This window comes from Sciurus vulgaris (genome assembly GCF_902686455.1).
Source record: "Sciurus vulgaris genome assembly, chromosome: 12".
In the NCBI taxonomy this organism is placed as follows: domain Eukaryota; kingdom Metazoa; phylum Chordata; class Mammalia; order Rodentia; family Sciuridae; genus Sciurus; species Sciurus vulgaris.
This window is the reverse complement of record NC_136473.1, coordinates 39452350-39478333: the sequence shown is the minus strand read 5'-3', so window position 1 is coordinate 39478333 and position 25984 is coordinate 39452350. Positions and strand designations below refer to the sequence as shown.

The 25984-nt window shown below is 35.0% G+C and overlaps 1 protein-coding gene across 32 annotated transcripts in view; it reads right to left on the bottom strand.

The window, feature by feature from the left end:
• Window positions 1-25984, bottom strand: part of PARD3 (par-3 family cell polarity regulator) — a 685332-nt gene that overhangs the window by 206285 nt on the left and 453063 nt on the right. For 12 of the 32 annotated variants that reach the window (XM_079107667.1, XM_079107652.1, XM_079107653.1 and 9 more), the window contains 6 exons: window positions 24794-24982; window positions 23871-24041; window positions 15126-15285; window positions 8556-8745; window positions 3659-3810; window positions 2579-2623 (listed from right to left, as the gene is read on the bottom strand). In XM_079107667.1, the coding sequence (XP_078963793.1) occupies window positions 2579-2623; window positions 3659-3810; window positions 8556-8745; window positions 15126-15285; window positions 23871-24041; window positions 24794-24982 (907 nt within the window). Of the gene's footprint in view, window positions 1-2578; window positions 2624-3658; window positions 3811-8555; window positions 8746-8816; window positions 13429-13458; window positions 13634-15125; window positions 15286-23870; window positions 24042-24793; window positions 24983-25984 lie in introns of those variants that run through there. The other 20 variants (XM_079107657.1, XM_079107650.1, XM_079107654.1 and 17 more) reach the window with 10 other exon arrangements.

Sequence of the window (25984 nt, the reverse complement as noted above, 5' to 3'; positions counted from 1 at the left end):
TATTTGTAAGTGGGACTAGGGGCGCAGGTCCATGGTACAGCATGTGCTTAGGATGCATGAGGTCCTGGTTTAATCTCCAGTACCCCCTCAAAAAAAATGTACCAATGTAACTCAGAGCTTTACCTATTTAATTTTTCCCTTATATCCATAACAGTATGATACAAAATTTTAGCAAAATGTTGATAATTGTAGATGGTAGATATTGGGTTTGTTGGAGATTAATCAACTACCCTCTCTACATTTACATGTGGTTGATATTCTTTAAAAAAAAAAGTTACATAAAGGTCACCTCTATAACTTGTAGCTTTATGAAAGGGATTGGCAAACCCAGGGCCAAACCTGGAAAATTTCACTGGAATACAAGCACACACCCATTTATTAACTCACTATCTACAACTACGTGCGTACCCTCAATCTGGAAATAAAGAATGAAACCACAATCATATTTTCTTCCCTAGATCTGTTTGTTTTTTGGGATTTTTTTGTTTTGTTTTGTTTTGTTCTCTCAGTCCTGCGTATCTATCTCAGGCCTTCCACATGCTAGGCAAACACTATACCACTGAGCTATACCCCAGCCTTAGATCTGATTTTCTATTCCTACCTATTACTACCCCTCTTGCCAAAAATCAACAAAACAAAAACTCAAAAACAGTGACTGATGTCTTTTGCAAGGGTCAAAGGAAAATGGAATTCAGTTTTCATTATGAAAGGCTTAGAGCAAGTCAGATGATCTATGTTAAAATGCCATTATGACTCTCCCCAAAACTCATGGACCAGAGTAAAAATCACAATAATCTTGAAAATTAAAGTGAAATGAAAAAAGAAAAATAATGGAAAACCCGTTTACTAATTGGGTGGAGAGAATCCAGTTTAAAAGTTTTATTAATGGAGATCTAAAACCAATAGACCAAAAGGCACACCTATATAATAATTTTTTGTCAAAATTTTCCAATTTACTTTGATAGAAAAGATTGCAGATAGTACAGAAAAATGTTGTTTAAACTAGGGCCTAACATTTTAAAAGACTTAACATGCTTTGATTAAATTATAAAATTTGCCTACTCACCAGGAAAGTTATATAACACTTTCAGTTAAAGTCTGGATATCATTATTTTTAAAATTACAATAAATTGTTCGTTTCCTTGTAGTAGCTTTGACCTGGTTACATTAAATATTTTCCCTATTTGATTAATTGGCATAGTATGCAAAGTCACGTCCTTTAGCTGGAGGACAACAGGGTTTTTAGTAACATTAAGTTAGACAAGGGTTACTCCTTTAAAAAGTACTGAATACTACCAACTTCAAAAACATATCACCCATTTTAAATATGTAAACTACCAAATAATGTTTTTCTTTAATCCTACTTTAGAATTTCAATGAATTTAATATCTGATAAGAAAAGTAACTAGTTAGGGGCTGAGTTTATAATTAATTGCCTTGCAATACAGTTAATCTTATGATTTATTGGATGTAATTTTTATAATCTCTTTTACTCTACAGTACATGATAACTCCAACCACAACCACAATAATCTTTACATATGTATGTGGGATACACATTTTTCAAGCAGGCTAAAACTAATTACTACTGCAGGTTAAAAAGGTGAATTAAAGCTAATTAGAGCTAAGCGATGTAACTCAATTATCCTGGATCTCAAATAATTAAAACATGATTCCAACTTATAATAATAAATCACAAGTGCTCAATTTAACAAAGCACATTCCCTGAACTATACTTAAAGACTTTCCTCTGCTTTTTTTTTTCATACAACATAAAAAGTAAAATCTATAATATAAAACCCAGTTCAATATAACCCACTATTTTATGAGATGGTCTAGCAGTATTTTGAAAGCAATGAATTCAGAACAAGTTCACAGAGCTAAGATATGGAGGCATATGCATTATATTGTCTAATCCAATACAAGTTAACTGTAAGTTAATTCAAACATCCATAAAAGAAACAAAGTTTTCTGAGTGATCAAAGACAGCAATCCTGTATGAAGTTTCCTGTAGTAAGAAATGTTTATATTGGCAATGTTATCTTTCAAATCAAAATCACCACTTAGAAAATTGGATGTAACATAGATAACATATAAATAACTTAAAAACTTAAATGACTCTACCACAGAGAACAAATTTTCAGGATTTTGCTTTTTTTTTTTTTTTTTTTTTTTCTAATTGTGATAAAACATTCCTACACAATAATTAGAAAAATCTAGGAGCTGGGTGTGGTGCCATATGTCTGTACTCCTAGCAACTGGACAGGCTGAGGATGAAGTTTGCTTGAGCCCAGGAGTTCAACAGCCTGGGACCCCATCTCAAAAAAAGAAGAAAATCTAGATTGTTTTTAACATTATAAATGCACTACATTGTATTTCCATTTTGGATGTATACCACTGATAAATCTGTCCTGAGAGAAAAATTTTCCTTTATTATACAATTTGATTTCCCACAATGAGAACATCTGTGCAAGACTGGAATACTTATGTTTACATGCAGTATGACTGGCAGCTCTATAATTGTGATAAGCTTCTTGGACCACTGTTTCTATGGCAACAGTCTAACTGTCCATTCTTACCTGCTTTCTGGTCATCCACTGTATTGAGTTTAGTCTCGTCAGCTACTGTTAAAAGGTAAATGTATAATGGTTAGCCCAGTTAGTCCCCACAGCCCAACATGCTTCAACCATTCCCAGACCTTTACAGTTAGGGACAATTCTTAAGTAATATTTCATGCAAATAATACGAAACATCAAGCAAACATTCATAATCAAAAATAAAAGGAGAAAAAAAAAAAAGCAGTGTCTCCATGCAATATGCCAGTCATTTCATTTCACAGACGTGTGTTATTTATATGTTAGCATATCAAAATTAGCCACGGCTATGCATTGCCAAATTTTTCTTATATACATCTGATAAATTAATGCTTTTAGTCTTGAAGTGCAAACAGCCAAAGAATAGTATAAGGTACACTTTATTAACAATGTATTTTTTTTAGATCATTCACTTTACAAATTTAATTAATTATTATTTTGTGGATTTGGATTTACAGAGACACTACCTGATTGGTGTCTGATTGAACAATTATTGTTATATTCCTCCTCTCATTTGCTCCCATTACTTTCTATAATAAATATTCTCTCAAATTATTGATCTGATTAAATGTCTTAATTCTCAAAGCACAAGAGGTTCTATTAAATAAACTGTAAAGGATAGCAATAAAAGGAAGATATCATAAAGTAACCAAATTCCAGACATGGATTGAGATAATGGTTTTTCTCCAAAACTTTTGTCTTCTAGTCAAAAATTCCATAACAAACAAAATACAATTTCAATGAAATTGCTTTTTAAATAGTCAAAAGTGCTAAACATTTCAGATTTAAAAATAAACATACATGAGTATAGTATGATATGCACATGTACTTGCTTCCTTTCTCATAAGAAAACATATTAACATATTGCATATTATGAAAACATGCCACTTATGAGTAATACGGTTATCTCAAACTCAGAGGAAAACTAATTTTTGCCAAATAGCCACATTTCACATTTATTTTCTCTATTGCTCAAAGTAAACAGACATGTGTTTGTGACTATCAATTTTATCCTGAAAGCATCTAAACCTTATTTAGATAAAGATTCATGGAGATTGTACTCACTACCTAAATCCATGCTTTTTGATTTTCTCGTTTTAACGAAATCCAATTGACTGGCATCTGAAAATTGCTTTGTGCGTTTTTCTGACATACTCTGGCGTCCAAATCCTTCCCGTTGAAAAGCAAGTACTGGATCAACATCTGGACTCAAAGAGCTGGTGTGAAAAGAAAGATAAATATAAAAGTATTACTAAAAATAGAAGACATCCAATTGCGGAAAATTTGGATATACTTTGTGTATAGTAATGTGCGTGTAAATGTGTACATATGTAGATTCATCAAAATTTAAGCTGCATGACATAAATAAAGTTTATTAATAAAACTGTAGCTGAATAGGTTTCTTCACTCTGACAAATCATTACTTCTAAGTGATTATTAATAATGAAGGACTAAGGGCAGGTGTGGTGGTTCATGCCTGCAATCCTACAGGCTTGGCAGAAGGGTTGCAAGTTCAAGACAAAGATGGCAATTTAGTAAAAGACTGTCTCAAAATAAAATTGAAAGGGCTGGAGTTGTAGCGCAGTGGTAAAGCAACCCTGGATTCAATCCCTAGAATCAAAAGAATTTTTAAAAGACTGATGGTTAGGTCAGTGGTAGAGCACTCGCCTAAGATGCAAGATGCCTTTGGTTCAATCCCCAGCACTGCAAAAATAAATAAAGTAAAAATGAAACAGATATTTGTCAGATATTGGAAGGACTGAATGTTTGAGAAAATCTGCCATATATTATATACATAGACTGACACAAAAAGTGACCATATAAAGTGTAACTGGAGAGAAATTCCAAAAAAAAAATGTGTCCTCATCCTCTTATCTATCATGTGTTTCAGGAAAAAATAACCACCATTATGGGTAGTTTTATGAGGCTGTTGTTTCTCTGACATAGTTAATCAACTGAAAAGAACTCAATTCAACACAACTCTATCAGAACATACCCTGATTCAACTATTGTGATGGGTAGACAAAGGTCAAAATAATAAATGAGAATATAAGTTCATAAGTTCTATAAGTTCATAAGAAAAATACTGTGTAAACTTGAAGCATGAAACAGATGCTGTGGATGCACAGATGAGAGAATTAACAGTATATGAGGGAGTCAGGAAAAGCATAACTAAGTTTAGATGACATTTGATTTGGGTGACACCAACACAGTGGCTCAAATGGAGATGATAGGAAAGCATATGGCAAATCACTAGTAACAGGATATATTCCAAAGTGTTTTTCCAGCGGAAGTGGCTGGAGATGACACAGAATCACTCTCATTTGTAAAAATCTGTGAATATTTTAAAAAGCACTACCAGGTGTTCTGAGTATAGTTCATACCATGGAAATGCTTTTTCGCCTTGTGTTGGACACACTCAGTAAATAAATATACCAGCTCTCCTTTATCAGGGTAGAGTCACCTTACCTATCTGGCCAGAGAACACTCCTCTAGAGCCAACTAAATATACTGAGGATGTGAGGGGGCCACTTCCACTAAATCGGTTGAATTTATGATAGACTTCCATATGTTTCTGATGGAAGCAAGCTTCTCTAAGCCTTTATAATTGTACAAGAATTATCATTCATACTGATGAAAGGATAGTGATCTGGTTTGGATGGACATCAGAAATTTAGGTACCATTTACTATGCATGAATAGTTTTTAAAGAAGAGGTAAATCAAAAGTTGTGAAAAGTAGGGTACCTGAGAAAAGCTCCACCACACATGAAGTTTTGAACCAATATGCCTTAATATGCTCAACAAGGAGAATAGCAGCCTAACCAACTTTCAAGGCTAATGAGAGAATTCAAACTTAAGATGAAAAAGCCCTTTGTAAACTGCTAAGCACTGAAGAAAACGTTACTTTTACCCAATGAAGACTATCAATCTCAAATTATGAAGTAATGTAATTGGACAATTGTCTCAATCTTTTCCACCAGAGAGGACCCAAGGATGAAATACAGGGTATGTGGGGCCCAGAATTTAAGGAAGTATTCACTCTCAAGGTCATAGAAATATAGCATTAACATCTGGCAGCAAGCCTTCCTTAAATTTTGCCTCTAGAGAACCTTCTTGCCTCACTCTATCCCTGGTGCAGGAATACAGAAAAGAGAAGATTAACCTCAGAGAGACTAGGGGTTTAGTCTGAGGCCAAAAACAATTTTGCTTTATAGTTTTGCAAAATACTGTATCTCAATAAAACAATTTTGCTTTATAGTTTTGCAAAATACTGTATCTCATTTTGCTTGCATTCTCCTTAAAATCATTTCATTTTAAACACAGTATCACATTTTCCCCAAAAAGTTTTCAATAAATTTGATGCTCCAAGAAGAAGAAGGGTCATGTTTATTTTGCAGTCCTGGGTGCCCCTTCACATACTATGTACTGTACTCTGGGATAGATGGCTTATAATTTCCAGAATACAAAGAGTTTACTCAAAAAACACATTTTAGAAGTGGAAAATTAAAACCCACTATCACCCAATTTTACAGGAGCAAACTAGAAATAAAATATTTCCAATAACAGTAGTTATTTTATATATTGAAAGTAAATCTAGTCAATAATTCTGTACATGTTTAGCAAATCATTGGGGCAGGAGGTTAGTATATGGAGCACTTCAACACCTGAACACCAAGAAGGTATAAAACTTGTGGATGGAATGAATTTGAAATACAGTTTTAAAAGAAATTATTGGCAAACATGTTTTGAAGAAATATAAATGATTACTTCCCATGTTGACTAATATCCCCATACAGTATATTTGCAACTAATATTATATCCTCCAAGTTTATGTTATAATTAAAATTAGAATTTGCTGCTATGTCTTTTCCCCCCTTAAAAAACTGTTTTCTAATTAATTGATATATTGGAAAAAGCATATTCTATTAGGTTACAAATTAGAAGTTTTAGCCATTTGACATATTTAGCCTTCCACAATTGTGAAATGAACTGTAAATATACATAATTTAAAATGTCAAATGAGTTTGTGAGTTAATAAGAGTCTTAAAATAACTAAATATTCTCCAACCATGACTTAATTAATTCTTCCCTATCAATATACCCATTAAACTAATTTCAGACAAATAAACAGTACATTAGAATATTTAAAAAGTTAGATTGCAGGACTGACAGATGATTCTTTGAAGAATGTAACCATATCCTGACCCCCAGTGTTATTAAAATTCCAGTTATTAATCCTGTCTTATTGCCCTTTTGTTTTCCTAACATTTTCATCAAAGATTAGGGAGATATTGTCAGACTGGAAAAGCTTACATTTTCTGCTGTGATGCAGAACAGCTGCCATTCTTGTTTGGATAACCCTTCATTCATATTCTTTCCTTTGCCCCACATTCCCCACAGCAAAATCACACCAGTCCGTACCATTTTTGCAAATCCCCCTTAGGGAAATTAATAACACAATCTATCCCTACACATTATTTATTTCTTTTCATCAATGCAGTGCTTTATAAAGCCCCAAATAGATCTATTCCTATGACCACTTCCACAATTTCTTATCATGGTGGAGATTCAAAGGCTTTTGTCCCCAAGATGAATACTGCACAGATCTAAACCTTACTCTCTCTGCTACTGCTCTCGCTTTCAGAAAGCGACATAAACTGCAGCAATGTAACAGCATCTGCTCATTTCAAATGGGTTTTTACTGTATATTGTAGTCACCCCTGCTACATTTAACCAAAAAATTCATTCAAAGCTAAGCTATTATGCAGGCTTAGCAGAGCTCTATTTTTATATACTGTATTTTCAAAAAGAGAATTAAAAAAGAAAGAAAAGCCATAGATGAACTTTTCAAGGGCTCAAACAACAGGTGAAGTTATTCCAAGAGAACATCTGTAGAACTGGCAGATGAATGAACTATGTTTTTGTGATTTCATCTGGTGAGTGGGACAAGAGAACTAGGGGAGTGATTTGCCTTGTTAAAATAATTGCGTTAACATAAATAACCAGTCCTCTGGATACCTCGTATCTGATATTTAATGTTGACGCATGTCAAGGAAAAAGTAGAAGTAGAAACTGGTAAGCAATGAATGAACAATGATACAACATTTCAATACAATTTTACTGATATGCTTATAAAAGATGTGAGAGAAAGGGAAAAAGAAAATTCTGGCTTAATACTTCACAGGTTTGTGTTAATGATCTCTCTAATCTTACGAGGTCATCTCTAAGAGGGATTTTCCTTTTGCTTACTGATGTACATAATTACTAGGGACATAGATGAAGGTACCTATCCACATTTGTGAGCCACACACTGGCTCAATAATATCAACTACTTTCTTCTACTTTCAAAGACATGGCAGAGGGTTGGGGATATAACCCAGTTGGTAGAATGTTTGCCTCAAATGCACGAGGCCCTGGGTTCAGTCACAAGCACCGCCCCACCTCCACCCCCCCCCCCCCGCAAAAAAAAGACGTGGAAGAAAAAATGGAATGGAATGAGAATTTCTCAAAAATCACCGTTAGAAAGAAGTTCAAAGGATTTTAAACAGTATTGTTACAACACTCTCAAAGAAAACCTTAAAGTCTCCTCCCATTCCCAGAACACATTCACTATTAGTTTTGTATCTAACTGCAGCAAGTAAATTGGGGATTTGCATAGAACTTATTTATTGTATGAAAATACAATAGTCAAATTAACAGGAATCTAAAATAAATAACAAATAACAAAACTTGAAAACAAATGAGTAGCCTTAGTTCTGTTGTTTGGGCTAAATTACTAACTATAACACTTGAAGGCTAAAACAACTGAGCAAGATTACAGGATTGCAGTATATAATCAATAAGAACATGCAAATCATGAACAGAGAAAAAAGCTATAAAAAATGGATTTACTGTGCTCAGTGATAAGCCATAGAAAACATAAATTAATTAATGTTTTCCAACCTTGGACTATGAACTTACCAGTCGGCTGAATCACTGATTGCAGCCTTAGCCCATGTGCCAGCATCTGTCATCATGAATCCCACATCATCATGGGAACTGGAAGAGGACTGGTCAGAGAGATGTGGAGGAAGCATGGGCAACCTGTCATCTTCTATAATGACAGTGTCATCTTGGGGCATATTCACAGTAGGGGACAGCTGGTATTTACCTGTCCAGTAAAAAAAGAAAAAGAGAAATTCTAGACATCCATCTAAGTACTATGCCTATTCATTTTAATACTTTACTAAATTAGAAAACGCCTAAACTTCCACATATCTGCTAAACCTGGTAGAACAAAATAGAATTTAGCACATTTATTCTTCACCAATGATTGTCAAACAGAAGCTTCGAGTCTGTTATTGCTTCTGACACCACAGCTATGTAGCTCTGGGCAGAGTATACAATTTCTTTGGTTTTAAGTTACCTAAAGCCAAAGATAATCATCAAAATGTCTTCTAAAATGAAAATGTTATGCATATTCTAAGCTGTGAAAAGTTCTGTGAAATTTTTACCAGGAAGTTTAGAGGAAAGCCCTACTAATGTACATCAATCATTCATCCATTCATTCATCAGGCAACTACCCTGGGGAGATACTATAAGACAGAATCTCTGTCCAAAGAGCTCACAGCCTAATGAGAATGAGAAAGGCACTCAGCAGTAACTGGTATACGTGTCATGTCAAAGGTTCGGTGGCATTCACTTGGCATTGGTAATTGCCTCGGTAGCTGCACGTAGGGAGTGCTGGCGATCTCAAAAAAAATTAGCATCAGAGTTGGATTTTCAATAAAGAATATTATCTTTTCTGCTAGAAGAAATGATGGCATTTGTTTTTAGACATCAGCAACAAAGGCATGGGTACATGAAGAAGAAAAGCTCATGATGATGCTTCAAAGGGGAATAAGCACAGAATCAAGGCTTGGGAGAGAGGAGATGATGGGATGATGTTAAAGTTGAAAAAAAAAAAATTGAAGGATCTGACTACCCTTGAGGTTTTCAGACCTCGACTATAGAACCTGTAAATTTTGATTTATTCTGTTAGGACACAATGTTCTTAGTAAGGAAAGTTGCACAACTGTACTGTCCAGTTTCTTGTAGTACAATTTGCTCAGGCTCAAGGATCAGCTTAACAGTCATTTACATATCACAACCTTTATAGGGACAGAATCATGTTATAAGCCTCTAACTCTGGAATGATAAAGATGGGGTCCAAATGATGTTATCTTTTTCCCCCAAATCACCTACAGTTCCTGTAGGTTCTTCCCAAAATCTTGTACCATGCTTCTTCTCAGAAAGAATGTGTTGCCAAGGCTTTTGATCCATGTGAATACCTTGTGAGAGGCTATATTCACAGTAACATCACTGTGGCATGAAGTCCACAACCTGGATTCCCAACAAAGCAAAGAGCTCTTACAATTTCTCTGTCCACCTCACAGCATAGGAAAGCTCTCATTTAAGTTCAATTTCCAAATCTGCTAAAGTAGCTATATTGGGGTTCTTACCCAAGTAAAATCCACCACCATTTAACACTGGGAGCACTTTCCTTTCATTATAAATTACTCTTTTTTATATAACACCACAGCAAAGTATAGAGTTCAATAACATTTTAATATTACCCTCAGATCCAACTTTAAAAGAGAACATTCATAAGAATGTCGGATGTGCTATAGATAGGCTTAAAGGATTTTTTTTAAGCACATAATATATTTTTTCAAGAGACTTCAGCAAAGAAACAAAAAATATTTAAGCTGTACTGTTCCAGGACAGTACTTTCCACAAAATTAACCTTGCTAGAAATTGCTAATGCATCCATTATTTAGCATCGACTACTCTAGTGTAGAGACACTACATGTTCATTGAAACCTCTGCTTAGCATCTCATCAAGAAAACTTTCTACTTTGATTTCAAATGCACCAGTTTGACCAACTATGAAAACTAGCAACTTTATATGAATGCTTACAATACAAACATAAATCAAATGGAAAGTATAATCATTTCCCTTTCTTGATTTCAAATAATTTATTTCTTCCCACACAAGATTTGGAATATTAGTATAGAAACCTATTTACCAAAATACCATTTATATGTTAGGTAGGGCATTCCACACTATTAGCTACAGACTATATCCTCTTAGAGATGTGTTTTTCCACCCAAAAAGTATACAGGATTATAAAATGATGGCTACACCTGACTGACAATTGACACTGATGAGACATATTAAATACCAAGTCTTTACTCAGGCATAGTTTACTAACGGAAATATCACAAAGTAATAATGGTGCACATATTTTTAAACACAAAAGCTAAAATTCTTGCAAAGACACACTATATCCTGAAAGACATCCTAATAAGCAATATGAAACATTGGTTCATGTGATAATCCTGTTTCATAATGTTGTTTGGAGTTGAAATATTGTACCTTAAATGATCCAAAATTTTATGCATATATGTCAAAAACTGTATCTAATAAAACAATTTGATATTTATCTCTCACCCATGATTCTTGAGGTTAATGCGTCACAAGATTTGCCTACTCATATTTTCCATCAATTTTTCACTTCTCAGCATGTTGGCCAAGAATAGGTTTGGGATTTGGCTCCAAGAATCAACTGGAGTAATGGACAACTAAGCCACTTAACAACACATTCCAGCAAGCTCCACCAAGAGAACACCATAATCTCTCAATTACATTTACTAGTACTTGGCACATCCTAAATATGAAACCTTCTAAGAGTGACATGAGAAGGATTCTCTCTGTTTTTTGATGAAAAAACTGTTCTTTGTCCTCAGCGAGTTCATCACCATAAACAAACTAAGAAGTAAACCAGTCAGTATCTTATAGAAGAATGAAACAATGAGATACAAAATTATTGTTTACTGAACATTTATTCATTGGTAAATTTACATAGAATGCAGTGTCATGCATGAGACTAGAAACAAATGAGAAGAGAAAAATTATGCCAGTGATATGACTGATAACATAAGTATCCCATTTTTCTGTTAAATTTCTAACAAGGTAAAAATGTTTTGAACATAATTTCAACTCACCACAAATGTATGAATGCAAACATGACTGAGGTAAATTATAAAATAGATGTAAAAAATTCATTTTGCTTTAAACAAAATTTGTTCAGATAAAAATGTTGATGGAAAAATTAAGGTTTGATTCTCTCAAATATCAATTTGTACTGTATTTTATGGAGTAAATATATTAATTAAATTAGCTATGCCTATTATTTCACTATTAATTAAGACAGTCCAAAAATTAGAAAACCTTTTCAAGACTCTTCATTGAAAGAAATCCTATGTGGGCGCACTACAGGTTACTTCTTGATGGATATACAAAACTGTGCTTTTAAAATCCACGACAGTGGAAATTCAGTAAAAACAGATGACATTTGGAGAAATCTAACCTTTGGTCACAATTCTCACTAACATCACTCACAGATAAAGCGACAGGTCAGTTGTGACAAGTGTGGGACCCATGACCCAGAAAATTATAAATCCAAATTTTGGTTCAGAAACACAGAAACTATGCCATTTTAGTTTGATCACTTAAGTTTTTTGGTCCATAATTTCCTTGAGTAAAGGGTATGTAGGATGGAATACATGGTATCTAAGGTTATTTTAAACATGAACTTCTTTAACTTTTAGATCACAATGGATGCTGGGATGGAACAGATTCTGAAAACTAATGCCATTGCTTAAGGACTGGACACTTTAAACTGATTGTGAATAAATAGTAAATGTCATGAATATCATTCACACGGTGTGATCTCAGCATCCCTCCCACGAGGACTATTTTTAGCAAGTGGAAATAGTCAAAAAACAAAATAAAACAAAAATCATCAGGGGATGCTGGGACTTAGTTCCTTTATCTGGTAAGTGAGAAAGTGTGTGACTGATGACATCTGACATTCCTCCAAGTGAAAAGGCTGTTCCTTTTTTGGTGTTATTTTATAGAGGGTTCTCTCCTGGGATGTGATCCCATAGAAATAGATCACAAGACCTTAAGACTCTGGTTCAGTCCTTACTTAGGGAATATTGTATGTGAAAATTTGCCCTGTTCATATTTTTTAAAAAATCACTTCTTTATGTAATCATCTGGAATTTCCATACTAAGTTCTCTTCCTAGCATATGGAAAATGCAGTAAATAGCATCATGTCCACAGCAACCACTCAGGAGTGATTCTAAATGTACAGAACACAACAGTTAATTAAACGGGATCTGTATGAGAAATTTCTATGCTTCTAGATACAGTGCAAATCAATAAACACTACAGCAATTACTATAAGCTAATGGAAGTTCAGTGCTCTCATATTTATATGTGGTACCCTGTATTTTGGTTTCACAGGATTTCTAAAGTTGTGTTTTAACCAACTTTATAAATAGCATCTGATTCTTAGGGCCAATGATACTGAGAACAAGGACTGGTAAAAGACTATAATTCTCAAATATGCAAAATGTAATATAAATCAAATTAAGCATATACATTCTTCAGGATGAAACTACGTAGGATGCTTCCTTTCTAGTATAACATGTAAAAAAAAAAATTGTCTTAAGGAAATACGTAAATCACACATCAATTTTGCCTGCCATCAAACAATAACGAATCTGTCATTCCCCAACCAAAGGAAATGTACAATATCACAAGGCACAGAACTGGAAGGGTAATTCCTGTGATAGGGAGGCATCTGGAATGTAAGAATTCATTACATATCTATCAGAGGGAAGGGGAAACAATGTCAACTAGAATGCAAACTGAAAAAGACTAACAGTCACAGCTAACAAAATCAGGGTAACAGACCATAGGAAAAACAAAAAACTCCTCAACCCATATATATATGTATATATCTATATATATATATATATAGATATATACACACACACAGCATTTCAATAAGTCGCTAGGTGAAAATTTGGGGATTTTTGTTTGTTTGGTTTTTTTTAAAAGTTTTAGTTTTCGCCTTCCTCTGAAGCATCAGGGGTTGGAGGCAGGATGCAGGTTACAGGAACTGGTGGACCAATGGTCTGATTCAGTATGGCAAGTCCTATGTTCCTATAACAAAGGGGAAATTACAGCATATCACTTTGTATGCACACAGATCCAGGGATACATGCACACACACACACACTTTCTCAAGGGATCTAAAATTCATCAATAAAAAAGAATTCAACAAAGATAAAGTTTTATACCAAAGCCAAGAAAGTATGGAAAATCCAACTGCAGTGAAGAGGAGTGACAATTAATAAGCAAAGAATATGTGTGATAAACTACACACAAGGTCTTTCACCCAATTGGTGTTCAAACCAACAGGTGAAACACCCTGCCCTGAATTTCTCTTATGACAAGCAGATAAAAAGAAAATGCCAACAGAGTAAAACCAGAGAGCTGCCGTGTTAGCTCTACATATACCAAGATAAGAAATCCAGAATTTAGCAATTTTTCCAAATAAGAAAGCCAGAAGGATTAGAGAAATAACAACAGAAAATTCTACTAGTCATATTGATGAACTTTTTTCTTTTATGTCCAGTAGAACGTTCTTCAAAGTTACAGATTATTTCTTACTCATCTTTGTCATCTACAGCAAAAAGCATATTCACATGGTCTTGCCAATAGCAGGCTTTCCATAAACACCCACTGATGAACTCAATAAATTCTTGTTTCAATGAAGTCTCATAATAAAAACTTGAAGTATATTCGATCTGCATTAAATGTACTCAAAATGGAGTTAAATTTAGGTTTTTATTTTAAATGAGAGCCTTGCAAAATATACCAGTAATATCAGTGTTTTATGTCAGCTGTTGTTTTAATCAAACCACCACTTATGTTTTAAATTTGAAGAATCTCACAAGCTAATCCCAAGATGAGCAATTCTGCAAATCCAACCACTCCTGTAGCAGAGAAAGTCTTTATTAACTGAATCTGTTAGTAGGAAGCTGAACTGCTGCAGAGCAAGTGCTAATAACCTCATTACCCACTGGGGGCCATGCAGACAGTATGGTGTTGAATCCAAACAAAGGATGCAAAAGACTAGGTATAGAATTTTGAGACTGAAGCTTTGAAAATGTAGAAATACAATTAAAACATACCAATATTCTAATTAGTATAAACAAAATAAATGAATATTTAATAAAGGTATATAACCATATGGATACATATTTTTTTTCTTCAAAGCAGTTCTACCTGTGAATCGCATAGCTTTTGAATCCTTCTTGCCCTAACCACTAAATTTTGACATTTTTAAAAACAGCTTCACTGGTTTTCTTCAACCAGTTAAGAATATCTTGCTCAGTGGGAAAAAAAAAAAAATTTCTTAATGATCCTTTTCTTTTTTTATTCTTTCCACATATTATGGGATCTGAAACTTCACTTAACAAATCAATGTAATTGATTTACTCTTTTCACGTTAATACTTCCTGAATGATTATAATGAACCTGTTCTCTTTCCTCTTGGAAACATGGGCCTCCTTTACATTAATATTACATTAATAACCTCTCAGTGAACCAATGAAAGTATATATATAAGATGAGATAAACAGAGTTTTACCTGACTCACCCATTATCCTACTGAGTGCAGCATTTCTTGTGGGTGATTCATCAAGTCCCTCAATTCCACTGTAGAGGGAATGGGAAATTCTTCGTTCTCTATCATCCAATACTGTTTCAATGGGCAGCTCAGGTCCAGGGGGGCTCCCAGGTGACTTTAACTATACAGAAAGCAGGGGCAAGCAAAAATCAGTCCTGGAGGCCCATTAGCAGCATGGGGGAATTATAACAACTTGCCCAAGGCCTGTATCCAACTGGGTACCAAATGAACTAGAACTTTTCACCCTGTACCAAAATAATTTGTGATGACAGCTCTGCCTAATGACCAACTTTCTGTGCCACTTTATACAATACCTCCCATGAAGTTCTGTCAGATTTCAACCATCAGAGGAAAAATATGTATATTAAAACCTTTTCTAAAAAAATCTTATCTGGTTGCTTATTTTTTCAATTTCATTGTTAGTATTTGTTGAAGTCAGTTTAAGTTACATTTTAATTCAGAATTCCTTACTACATGTTGTTCTGTAAAAGGCATGCTTTGTCAGAATAGAAGCTGGACTTGGGATATAATTTTATTACATACAGAATGCAAATATATCTAACAATTAGCACATGTTTGCCTACGTGCTGGTAGAATTATTAGTTCCTCCATTTGTCAGCTTAAATGTTTTCAACCATACAATAAATCTAAATTTCTTCTAGTAGAAACTAAGAATAATCATGGTATCATCTTATCATAATCTTTCAGTATGAAATAGTAATGACTGAAATAAGCACTTTAACAGTATATAGAATAATATGAAAATAAGCCCAAATATTCTGGTGGAATACACAGATAAGAGTGTTTAACAAACATGCAATCTATTAAATGAGCAAAAAAGGCAGGTCAATTTCTATGATGACACATTAAAATAGTATGTGGCATTCCTTAAAACTGCTTTGTCTTACAACTCCAATTCTTCATAGAAATAATAGAAAGAAGACATTTAGGTTAATAAGAACTTGAAACAACTCTGCTTCAAGGAAAAACAAAGTACATTTAACTATAACTGTCAGTACTCGTTTTCTGAGGTTAACTTCATGGACTAACTTCTTATGAGGCTTTGGTGCCAGTCATACCTGGGGAAGGCGGATGCAGGGCGAGGGCAGGACCAGGGCACCACAGGGCCACATGTGAGAAGCCTATATATTCAAAATGGATGAAACTGCAACTGTGGTGCTTTGTCTGAACAAATCATTATTTCTGTTAGAAGCTATCATGTATTTAATATAAATGAGATATTTAATGAAGTTCCAAATTGTAGACCTATCTCTCCCAGTTTGATAAGCACTGGGGAGATTTAATGCATTGAAGGGTCAACACAATTACAATTGGAGGCACGTCAAACTGCAGGAGAATAATAAACTTGCAGTGCTAGTGAATTAGATTCAATAAGGTTTAAATTGTGAAATGAGGATTTGTTTTTTTATTAGGCTCTATTTTTTAAACTGCAGATTACAACTGACAGCTTTACTGAAGAGTAAATTAAATATTCAAGGTCTCTGATGTAAAGAAATAAAAGAACATTTTCTGAAAACATACAATGCCTAAATTCCAAGATATTCTAGGGAGGTAAAAATAAACAACAAATAAAACTAGTGTTCTATAACTTTAAGGACAAGCGTTTTTCAAAGTGTGAGATTTTAAATGAGCACATACATAAAAGACATTTGGTATAAAAGTCTCTACATATAAGTACTGCTTGCTACATAGTTTAACACAACATAAATATACCCAAAAGTTTGCTTAAAAAATAAATTTAACTCGACTATATAACACTTATTTTCTGAAAGATAAAACCTTTAAAAACCTCCTTCATTTAAGAAATCCCAAAATATAACAAGAGGGTACTGAAAAATTTTAAAAAGAAAAATAAAAATTCCATTAAAAATAGTGAACCCCAGCTTTCTAGACAAAAACAATCAGATGTCTGTTCAGAAGAATCATGCACTTGAACATTTTCCTGGGAAAGATCTTACACCTCCCTACCTCAACCCATGTCTAATTTGCATTTGAAAAGACAGATTTAAATGAAGACATCAATAGTCTACTACATAAATATTTAACAGAACATACAATGCCTTTTAATTTCTGCAGTTAAAAAAAACTGATTGGGGTACACAGTTTTAAATCTTTTGGTGATTTTTTTTTTTCCCCTGCAAGAAAATGAGGTTCAGAAAGAGAACTGTGTCAGGTGGCATAACACCAGCACAGAGAAGGGGGGCAAAACAACCATTCTCCAAGCTTGGTCTCCCACACCCTTGCAAACTCCATATATTAAAATCTTATTAAATTTGAATTTAATGAGAAGAAGAACAAAGTAAACAGAATTGCACTTTCCATGACATTGTCTCTTTGCTGCTTAAAGTGCAAAATTTTTCTTCACTCTAATTCAGTCCCAAGTAACAACAGTAGTTGCTTCACCCTTTAGCTCCACCCCTATCAAGATTCTATCTGCTAAAGAACAGAAATAGTTCTAGGTTGCAGCAGGATAACCCATATTAGTAGGAGGTAAAGTGATAGTGTTTTGCTAAAGCAACTTGGAAATGAAAAAGGCAGGTCAAAAAGTATTCTATTTTTTGGCTCTTTGTCCAGGCATTTATTTCACTTTGTGGTCACTATCTCAAGAAAAAAATAATCAATATTTATCATAACATTATTTACAGAGATATAAAAATTGGGAATAACCTTGAAATCTAAAACAATGTAAATATGGTATGCTTTTGAAAAAGATATTCAAATCATATTGCTTTTATAATCAGAAAATAATAAATGCTTTTTAATAAAAAAATTGTATATTGCCCAATGAATATGCTTTTCATTATATCTTGGTATATTTATCTTTTCTTAAGAAAAGTTAAAATCTTGGTTTCTTCTAAAGACACTAATATGATTTCTGTAGAGTTATAGGAAAATCTCATTTTGATCTAAATATACATTAGTGGGTCAAATTATGTTTTTTCACATAAAGAAAATGTATACCACCATCTCCACTATAAACACTGAAAAGATGGCCTAGGTATGGCCTTAATTCCCTTCAGCCAACCTAAAACTGGATTCTAGTTAGCAATTGGCAAAATCTTATTATTTGATATTCAAACTTTATGAGTATATTCTTTTCTGTTTTATCCCCAAAGCCTGGTAGAGATCAAGCACTGCCTGAATAATTTACTTCAAAAATTCATTCCTCAGAAAAGTGATTCAGATTTTCCTTAAAACAATATACAAGGTCACATGAAAGAAGGCTTTTAAAACTGAGGACACCATCACAAATTAAATGACATTTAACCTAGATTACAATTATACATGCTAGAATATGCCAGCATCCAAAGGGCAGGTAAACATAAAGCAAGTAATAAAAATATAGGTTTTACTTTTGGGGGAGAGTGGAGGGAGTTTTAAGACAGGTTCTGCTTTCACATAGGATAACATTTAACTTCTTCCACATTCCTATTGGCAACACCAAGAATCAGAATGAAAAAAAAAAAAGAATAACAACAACAACAACAAACTCCCCAAGTCATTGTGCCTGTACACTGCAGAACAAAATTCAACTGATTCTGTCTAATAATAAAGACCACGCTTTTCTTGTATGCTACTTCCCAACACAACTGGGACGCAGGTTGCCTTAACAATATGATTGATTAATTCCACTCACCTGTGTAAGAGGCATGGCCACCTAACTTCTAACCTTACTGTCAGTGTGTTGCTTTTGCAGCCATTAAGCAAAACATTTGACTTCTCAGCATTTTTTCCTAATTCATACAATGAAGAGAACTATAAATGATACCTTAGGCGCTTTTCTATTCTAATACAACTTTCTAATTCTAAGAGGATTAAATCTAGAGAAAGAATTCATTCTAAAGTAGTCCTTGATGACTAAATCCCTCAATATGGGGTCTAAGTCAAAAGCTCACATGGTAATGTTCTCTACCAGAACTTAGAAAAGGCTTACATAAAATCACTTCTAACATAGAAATAGTGAAATAACTGGAAGCTATGTTAAATTACAGTAATTTCTACAAATATTAATGTCCTTAAACTATTTAAAATCAGCATAATTCTCATACACAAGTTATTTTCAATACTAAAGGAAAGATGCCAGGCATTTACTCCCAGCCTCCTCTACTTTCTTTCATTCTTCAACAAGTTTTTCCTTTGGGGTAAGTGATATGATTTTTCTCTTTTTGCTTTGTAAATTCCAAAGCTGAAACAATGGACAAGAATGTCAGAACTTAAAAATTCATCTCTAAAAAATTACAGCATCCTCCAGGAGCATAAAACATAGGGAAACCATTTCTATTTCTTAGAAAATAAACAAAGATTGGTTTATGATTATTATTATTATTATTTTTTAGTCCCAGGAATTGAACCTAAGGCCTTGCACAGTTCTACCACTGAGTTACATCCACAGCCCTTTTTAATTATATTTTGAGACAAGGTCTCCCTAAGTTGTCAAGGCTAACCTTGCTTCTGCTGAGATTATAGGCATACACCACCACACTGTAGTTAAGGAAGAGCCTAAGATCTAAAAAAGCAAGCAAAGGAAATCTAGAATCTCTGCCAAAAAAACTTCATTTTCTTACCTTGCCTGATGGTTATTTCAGAACTTTAGTCTCTAACAGTAACTATGTTCTCTTTTAATTTGAAAAATGCCACATTCCAGGACTGTTTCCATGATCATTCATTGACGTGTTAGGACCTGGACTGATACCCGTGACAGACAGAAACACAGTAGATGAACAAGAGCCTGGCAGTCTCAGCATGAACAATTCTAGTGAAAGAGAATGAGAGGAAGCCATGAGAGTGACATGGCGCTGGATGACAGTGGGTACACAGGGCTATGGAAATATTTGAAGAGAGAAAACTGAAACTCAAAGGCTACATGAGTCTTTGCTGCTAGGACAAGGGGCAGAATGGACTCAAGTGGAGGTGAGAGGCATCATCCATCTGAGGAAAGAGCACTGACGAGCTGCAGCAGACTGCACAAGAGGGAATGGAAGGGGGAATTCCAGGTGACCTATGTCCCGTGGGCACGTGATGGGCTTGCATCTATCCTGGAGACGTGAGAGCTCCTGAAGGGATTTCAGCAGGGACTGACACGATCATCTTGTTTTCTAGAAACTGTTCCTTACAACAGTGCAGAGCAAGAACCGTGGAAGACAGCCTGACTATATAGAAACCTACAGGGAAATACAGAGTGAGCTTGAGAAGATGATGGGCGCTGAATCCAGGTAGTCGCAGCGAGGATGGAGAAGAGTGGGTTGAATCAGACAGATTCCCAAGGACAAAGTTATACACCTGAGAGCTCAGGGGTGACCCCAGATCTCTGACTTCTATCCCTGAAGGAATGGCAGTGCCTTGGGAATTAGGAGCCTTGGAGATATGCCAGTGAATATATCTGTGGGCAGTTGGATGAGGAATCTGGTGCTCCAGGAGAGTTCTGAGCTGGAAAGGGGACTCTGGGATTCATCACCAATCACAACTCATTATCATCCCTTGATATTTGTAGGGATGCAGGACCCCCGCACATGTCAAACTCCAAGGATATATAGTATTTGCCTGGAATATTCTTCCATACACTTTAAATCATCTCTATTTATAATAATGCCTTAATTATAAAAACTAAAATAATGTTAATCCTAATAAAAAGTTGTTATAACAACTGTATTGTTTAGGGAATAATGACAAAAAAGAAGTCTGTACATAACCACTGCAGAGGCAGTTGGTTGAATCCCTGGGTGTAGAACCCATGAAGAGGGAGGGCCAACCTGATGGTAACAGGTGATCAGGGAGTGCAGATCAGCAAAAGAGCAGGTAAAGTCAAGAGAAACAATAACACAGCAAGCAGGATGAAGGAACCCTTAAAGGAAAGCGAATGGCCAGAGTCTAGTAGCAGAAAAATAGAGAGTGCAGGTAAGGAAGTATTCTGAGCATAAAGTGATATTCCTGAAAGGTCAACAAAATAGATTGAGAAGTAGCTTCCAGCATGCTAGAAGTACTGCATAGGGACTAATGTTAGTGTAATGCAGGGTTTGAAGATGAAACCTAGAGAGGAAAGTCGATAAATAAATTTAAAGAAAACATATTAGGATAATGTCTAAGGGAAGGAAAGACGGATAAAGTACATAAGATTTTCTTTTGCAAATTCTCATCTTATCTAGTCTGAAAGTATATAAACCTTTAGGAAGAGACTGTACAATATCGTTTTGTGATATTGTTGCAGACAGGACTACATAGTTGACAAATACACCTGGAAGGGAAGAACTCAAGCACGTTCTTTTAACTCGAGGTTTATTTGTGCCAGCAAGATGTCCTATGCTTATATCAATATTTATAGTAACACAATTTACACATAGTCCCCCAATGACTCAGGGATAAGGTTTTCCTAATGTGATATAAGCACAACAGCAGCAAAATCATGTCTTATGCCTTATGGGAAGCTGAATTGAGCTCTTCTGTTTTCATATAATTCTTTAGTTAAACCCTATCAGTACAAAAGGCTTCTTGCTAGAATTACAAAGAAAGCCCAACATTCATGATAAGATTTTTTTGATATAATTGCTTTATAAGCTTACACTGTCCTAAGAAATAGTAATAACCAGCAACGTATGAAAATGATACCATAAGGAATATTGAATATTAAAGTCTATTACTGTCTATTGTAGTTGTTCCCTTAGTTAAATCATTTTCATTCACATAAATTCACATGCAGAAGTAAACGTAACACGGTATTTCAATGGGATTCCAATTTCATGTATTTTACAGGGCAACAGGGAATAAAATCAGTGCTTTTATCAAAACATTTTCAGGCTGGTGCAGGTTTGCTTTGCTACTGTTTGGGGAACAACAGAGAATAATCTGAATCAGATGAAAGCAGAATACTGATCTTCAGTTCATTTCTGACTTAAGTTCCCTCATAACATTCAATGTTTTCTGTGAAAGAAAATTCTGAGGTGTTACAATTTTTAATTTGTTTTTAAAGAGACTAAGAAATTGATATACTAGCCAGAGCACATTCGATAAGAGAAGACACCATCTATTTTATTCACTGCTATTGTTTCCAGGATCTCTCAGGTTTCCTGTGCTATAGTAGATGCTAGGTAAATACATGTTGAATGAATACATGTTCTCTGGAATGTGAAAGTATAGTACTTCAAAGGAAAAAGAGCTAATAAGGAAAAATGTGTCCTATAAACAGACTATTGACAATTTTTCATGTAGCACTTTGTTAATGATTTGGCAACCATGAAAAACTGTTATTCAAGAATAACAGTTCAGGAGGCTGGGATGTGGCTCAGTGGTAAAGTGCTTGCCTGTCATGTTCAATCTCTAGCACTGCAAAATAAATAAGAATAAGAGTTCAAGTATGGGGATGCCGATGAGTGCTAGAACACTTGCCTAAAACTGTTGAGGCCCCGGTTCGTTACCCAACATCACAAAAAGTAAAATATAAACACAGTCCAGTAGCCTACTCTGAGGCTTAGTTTTTGTGTTCACCTCATTATATGTATATTCTGTCCTACTCACAATTTATTTTTTATTTTCAAATGCTCCACTACACAGTATAGTATGCTTTGATTTATTTGGGAAAGGAGATGGTCAGGCCCTTCCAGAAAAGAGCCTATGTCTTTCTATTCACTCCTAATTCCATTCCATTTTTCTTCCAGTGCTGGGGATCAAACCCAGGATGCCAGGCATACCTGCAGCAAACACTGAAACAGACTAAATCTAGGGGGTCCCTTTTCTGAATTGGAAACCGAATTCCTCCTGCTGAGATTGGAGACTGAAGAGCTACAACACCCACTCTTGTATGGCATGACAAAGAAGCTTAGAGAGAGGATTGCTGTTCCTCAATCTTGTGTAGCACAGACTAACTAAATCTCCACATGTGCATTTCCAATCTCATATCTCGCTTCACTGTCTCTTCTTTAAAAGTTCTACTCACCTTCAGGGATTGCAAAGAGGGAAACTTTGGAACAATACATTTCTTCTATTTTCCTTTTCAAAAGTTACTTTGAATAAAACCTATTTTTCTATCAATCTGACTCCCATATTTTTGGAGCTGTGACCGTTATAGCCAAGCCACTTTCCCTTGGGGTAGCACTGGTGTCATCTGATAACACATTTAGAACCAACGATGGTACGAAGAAGCACAAACCTCTGAAAAAGCAGCAACGCAGATAAAAAGACTCAGCCCCCTGGCGAAAAAGAAAGGGGAAGCTGGGGGTGCGGAATGGACTTCCACTACTGACAGGAGAACAACATGGAAGAAAACCAGACTATTTATCTTATTTCATAAGGCGAATCCCATTTTAGATAAATAAATGAATAAGCAGTTGTTTCTCCTCAGAATATCACCTCCTGGTAGAATTTGGCTGGAGAAAGCAGAAACTGTGGGCTTAGAGGAGTAAGGTGTGGCCCTGTTTTCCAGAAGAGAACTCAGTTGGCTTTAGGTGCCTCAGAGAGCGTCAGCTAGTGAATTAGTCACAGAAACTTTCATGTACACTTAGAAATATTTCAATCACAATTAGGAAAACTAATCCCAATCCAGTGACAAAACAATACAACTATAGCAAGTCAAGATAACGTATGGTCTTTGGAGGTAACATCCCAGAACCTGCCATTCTTTGTCCAATGTTAGGAAAGAAATGAGCCTTATTGTAATTTCGGCTGCTAGTGCCTTTGGTGCTTTATATTTTTTACCTCATTGCACTTGCTTATTCGCCGTGCCACAATAAGCTGGATCATTCCTCGTTTATTTCCTTCAGTGGACATAGACCTTCTTAGGGTTTCCATGGCATCTTGGTTTGTCTTGCCCAACAGGGATTCTCCATTTACTGCTATCAGTTGGTCATTCACCCGCAGCCTTCCATCCTGGGAAGAAAACAGGTAAAATAAGTGTTGTTAAATAGTCTGCAACAAAAGAAATTGCTTTCCCTTTAGTTAAAAAAAAATTAAAACTAAACTAAAAATAGTCGGGGGTGGGGGGGAGGCTTTAATCCTAATGGATTATGCCCAATTGAACACTAGCATAATGAAGTCTAAGCAGCCATTGTAGCCTGGGTCTATTTCAATCATTTATACATTTGTAAATCAAGTCATTATCATAATCTGTTTACCAAAATAGCATACTAATTCAAAAGACACAAAGTGATTACTTTCTAGCTTCCAGAAACACCCATAGAGATTATTTACAACCCAAGACATGTAAAAGCTCCAGGCTATTAGACAATTGCAGAGAAGTGCCCCCTTACCAAACAGCCAGGAAATTTTTTCTGTGCTAAGAAACAGAACAAGTGACCCACAAGCAAGAGAGGGAAGGGAAAAAGATTAACCTTTACTATATACCAGGAACTATGGTAAGTCTTTGCATAGATTAAAACAGTATGATTATTGGTTGGAGGTCTTGTGAGATTAAAAATGCAGAGTTGAAGTTATAGATTTCATCCCCAAATGATACATCAAGATTTCTCTTAGTTGTTTGATCAGGATTGGGATATTGTTGAAAAAAATAAAACAGAACTCAAAACATTTGTTAACTAAATATACTTCCTAAACAGGAATGAGGTAGGAATTAAACATTTTTGTTAGTGGGTATATGCTTGATAAAGTTGACTTGTACTTACTTTAGATGCTGCTCCTCCATTAATAATAGACTTGACGAAGATTCCCAAATCTGCATGGTTCTCTTTGGACCGGTTACCTTTGACACTGACACCAAGACCAGCAGATCCTGAATCATTAAGTGGAACTTCAAATGTCAGAAATTCCCTGGTGCCATCAGGTGTGAGAACAATATCTTCATCTTCTGCTTTCTAATAGGGGATAAAATTGCACAGCATTATATTCGAGTTATCTCTTTCTCGCCACTATTGTTTTAAAGATTGCTTAATGAGCAGTTCTTTACTGCAGACCCAATATTTCCCCCAAAGCTCCATGACAAGATTCGTGATAGCAGTACATCTGCACCCCCTCTAGATGATTCCTGAAACCAGCTGCTAATATTTTCAGAAACAATTATTACAATATTGAAACAAACCTAAAGCAGATTCTGAGAAAAGGGGAGGGAGTAGCCTGTGGAAACATTGGAGGCATGGAGTTTCCTAGCATTTTGGATTTATTTTATTAGCCTGTTTATATACTTTAAACCACAAGAGAAAAACAGTAACAGAAGTCAAAATATATGTAGTTCATTTGCCCCTTTTCTCTTAATAATAGGAATTTGCAGTGTTATTAATTGCTCCATGTTCACTATGGTGTATCTTTTTTATTCACAAACTATAAGAAATCCTGATAATGCAAAGTCAGCAGAAAAAGGAATTCAGGTTTAGAGACAATAAAGAATTTAACCTTTGACACCCATGAGACAAAGTAGAGAGAAACCACATTCAGGAAAGAGTTTACACAATTCTGTATCATGAATACAGATGATGAATATTATTCAGGCAACAGGGTTTAATTTGTTATTTAATTAGTTATATATCAAGTATTAATTTCATAATTGCAGTCAAGTACAAAAAACGTATTAAATATATCTAGAATACACAAATGCTTACTTATCTCCCTTACAACAGAGTGCAAGAAATCAAAGTTTAATGTAATGAAACGTGTCAATGAAATATGGTGAGATGACACATTCTGTCAATAAAAAGTGTTCCACTGTAGAAGAGGAAGCACTGCCCTTTAATCTCCTCTTCAGTCATCAAACCAGGGCCAAAGCTCCACCTACCCCTCTCTACCTGCCATCTCCAGGCCCTAAGGCCAGTATTCTACATAAGCTCAGTATTTCTAACCTCATGATGGATATGTAGCAAAGG